This window comes from Priapulus caudatus, unplaced genomic scaffold (genome assembly GCF_000485595.1).
Source record: "Priapulus caudatus unplaced genomic scaffold, Priapulus_caudatus-5.0.1 Scaffold920, whole genome shotgun sequence".
Taxonomy (NCBI): Eukaryota; Metazoa; Priapulida; class Priapulimorpha; order Priapulimorphida; family Priapulidae; genus Priapulus; species Priapulus caudatus.
The window spans coordinates 120,679-124,202 of record NW_014577981.1 but is presented as its reverse complement, the minus strand read 5'-3'; the positions used below and the strand labels follow the sequence as shown (position 1 = coordinate 124,202).

Sequence of the window (3,524 nt, the reverse complement as noted above, 5' to 3'; positions counted from 1 at the left end):
TTTTGGATATCCTGCAACATGTTTACTTCTTCCTTAGTTAAGTTAGTCCATGTTTCACTGTTATTTAGGAAGAAAGGTAAAATTGTGTATTCGCATAATTTCACTCTTGCTTCCATAGTATGATTTCCACAATTTTGCTCTTTTGCCCATAATAATTATTTCCCTAGAATAATTATTCGTAGAATAATATCTACGTGCTACGTCCCAGTTGTTTAATCGAAAATGGTTTCGACTGTACTAGACGCCCCATGCCTGGGTGCTTCCCGCCTCGTGCGTTTCTGTCCGTAGTCAATGTAGAGGGCGCCACTCAGCAACGCTGCGCCCACAGCAGACGCGCTTCCACAAAGAATGACAACAAGCTTTAGATTGTCAGTGTAGTCCAACAGAGTACCTGTACGGGAACACAAGTACAAAGATCAGGCATTGCTATATGGTGCCGATGTATAGTAACATCGCTAGCCATTAGCACAGGCACTTGGAACGCTTCAATAGTGAAATGATAGTAAATACGCACGAAATGTATTTACTATAAGTGCATTACTGCGCATATGACGCCGAGAGGGTGCCGGGATATTGAGCTCCTCACTCATCCACAAACCATTGCAACCGGGCCAGTAGACGAATCTATATCCCAGTGCGTTTAAACTGGCAATTATTGGACAGGTCGTGTGGGGATCTACTCAAGCACAATGACGTTCTTGCAGTTAACGATTATACCAAAAATTATCCCTGTGACAACTCATGTTGTTAAATTTATGAACATTTTTTAACATTTGAGGTCAAAACAGGCGTTCTATATACCTACATAGGTAGTTAGTTGGTATACCCACTTTAGCTGTGTTTACTATTTCTACTGTAGATCAGGAAAGATTGATATGCCGATATAAAAAGATTGGATAAGATACAGGTGACTCGGTATAAATGCTTTTCCCTTGTCACGTTTCTTTATGTTATGCTGGGGCGCCTCATGCGAACAGAAATCTGTTTTACCATTAAAGCCATAGAAGGCCAAGCCTAATGCTAGTAACACGTGCCTCCCTCCAATATATCGTTTGGTCAGAAGGTTTGGCTCTATAACACGCAGATCTAAACCAAGTAAGATGGATGTTTTATACTCGGTTTCGATGGTTCTTGTTGGTTGAGGTAGGAAGTGCACTGTATATAAATAAAAAGGAAACCCATCCATGTTACTGTCATACCTACTACTTAGTGCCCGTATTGTCTCCGTGCGTGTGTGTGTGCGCGCGTGTGCATGTGTGTGTGTGTGTGTGTTGTGTGTGTGCGCGTGTGCATGTGTGTGTGTGTGTGTGTTGTGTGTGTGCGCGTGCGTGCGTGTGTGTGTGTGCGTGCGTGCGCGTGCGCGTGCGTGCGTGTGCATGCGTGCGTGTGTATGTGTGTGTGTGTTGTGTGTGTGCGCGTGCGTGCGTGTGTGTGTGACTGTGTGTGCATGTGTGCGTGCGTGCGCGTGCGCGTGCGTGCGTGCGTGTGTGCGTGTGTGTAACATTACATGACTTAAAGTTATAACACAGTATTTTTAACACGGCAGACATTTTTAAAAGCGTTACTGGTTTTCACCAGTTTTTTCAACTAAAGGGGTTGGAACCCCATCAGATATGGCTCATCAAATCACATCATGGAATTAATTACAGTTAAAATGGATAGAAATGAAAATGCCCATTTAGTTTCGACGGTTTCCAAGCCTGCCCGAATGAATCACCATGCCAACATTGCCACGTGCGTGCATACCCACACGGAATTCCCCCGTGTATGTCACCGTGTATCGTAAAACATAGCGTGAAAACGCCCCTGGAGCTTAATTCCCTTTGCTTTCGCTTTAATTCCCAACACTTTGCGTTCGCTTACCCGCTGTTAGCGGCCCGACGAAAGCTCCCAGTCCAAAGCACAGCGAGTAGATGGGCTGTACGATCGACAGATGCTGGATGCCGAACAGGTCAACAAGTATCGTCGTCTCCATGCTTGTTCTGACGCCGACGCTACATCCGCACAACACGCAGCAGAGCGCGTAAACCCAGAGATCGCGAGCGAACAGAAACGCGAAGTTGAAGAGCGAGATCGCGAGCGTCGCCAGCACGAAGACGACGTGTCGCGGGAACCACTGTCTGTCGGCCGTAGCGGCGACGATGAAGCCACCGAGGACGCTGCTGCCCCCGAGCACGCTCATCATCTGAGCGGCCCGAGTGAAGCTGAAGCCCTGCGACATGCCGTACAGCACCCAGAATGTCATCACTATGAACGCGCTGACGCCCATGGCGACATTACTCAGACAGTGAACTCCGAGTTTTATCAGATCGGTGATCGGCATCGTTAGCTGGGTACTTCTGCTGCTGCCGCGTTTGCGTTGCGTCTCCTTTGCTGCTTTTGGTATTGGCCGGAAGAGGGCGCTGGCTGCTACCGTTTGTAGATAGATGCCGGCTAGAATGATGAGTGTGCCATGCCAGGTGTACATCTCAAGGAGTTTGATACACAGTAGAGGACCAACGAGAGAGCCAACGGCGGTAGATATGCTCACAAGTCCGTTTGCCAGCGAGCGTTTCTTATTAAAGTACGACCCATTAATAACTTTCGATGGGGAATTTATCATTCCTGCGCCAAAGCCTGCAAACAATCAGAGTTAATATTTAGGCAGAGAATCGGCGATTTAGTTGTATTGGTTAATAAAAGCACCGTCGAGTCCTCTTCGTCCGATTAATCGATGCCGGATGAAAACTACAGGGTATGCCGTACGTCTTGATTTCGAGCATAGAGAGTATTGCTCGGACTGGGGTCTAGTATTTGAAAAAGCAGGCCTACGTCAGCGGATTTTAAGATAACGTGGGCTATCTGTGCGCGCATGTGTCCCGAACGGACCTATCCGTATGAAATGATTGACAGCGCCCTCTTGCAGCCGATTCGCGTTGCAATGGAAGCGTTCTAAAAACGCTTCTAAGTAACGAAGTGCCGCGAAGTCGATGCGCACGCGTGCAAAATGCGCCGAACCTGGCAATAATTTTCAAGATGGCGCGCTTAGTTATCGACGCTCTCACTGATAGGTAAATACCTCCACTGATGATGTCACTGATGATGTCACTGATGATGTCACTAATGGTGTCACTGATGATGTCACTGATGATGTCACTGATGATGTCACTAATGGTGTCATTGATGTTAACAGGAGTCTATAAATAATATATTGATAGTCTATCAATAGTCTATTGATAGACTCCTGATGTTAATTGAAACTAACCTGTCAACAGGCCATATGCACCTATCAGGGTCCTCAGCTCTACTGCTCCGTAGCTGAGACACATGCCACCCGTAGCCAGCATCCCTCCTGTCATCACTATCACCCGGTAGCTGTATTCCCCGGCCAGGCGGGTGAATGCGGGTCCTGATCGCATAACAACGACAGGTATAGTTGTAGTAGTAGAGTAGTGGTGGTGGTAAACGTCTTTTCACGTCTCTCTCTCTCTCTCTCTCACGCGCGCGCTCTCTCTCTCTCTCTCTCTCTCTCTCTCTCTCTCTCT

The 3,524-nt window shown here is 47.3% G+C and overlaps 1 protein-coding gene across 1 annotated transcript in view; it reads right to left on the bottom strand.

Moving 5' to 3' along the window:
* Positions 1–212: 212 nt before the first annotated feature.
* The window catches only part of LOC106814409 (monocarboxylate transporter 3-like), a 3,841-nt gene continuing 529 nt past the window's right edge, over positions 213–3,524 (bottom strand). The window contains exons 2-5 of the mRNA XM_014818725.1: positions 3,245–3,388; positions 2,869–2,997; positions 1,864–2,616; positions 213–391 (exon numbers count right to left, since the gene is read on the bottom strand). Of these exons, the coding sequence (XP_014674211.1) occupies positions 213–391; positions 1,864–2,616; positions 2,869–2,997; positions 3,245–3,388 (1,205 nt within the window). The remainder of the gene's footprint in view (positions 392–1,863; positions 2,617–2,868; positions 2,998–3,244; positions 3,389–3,524) is intronic.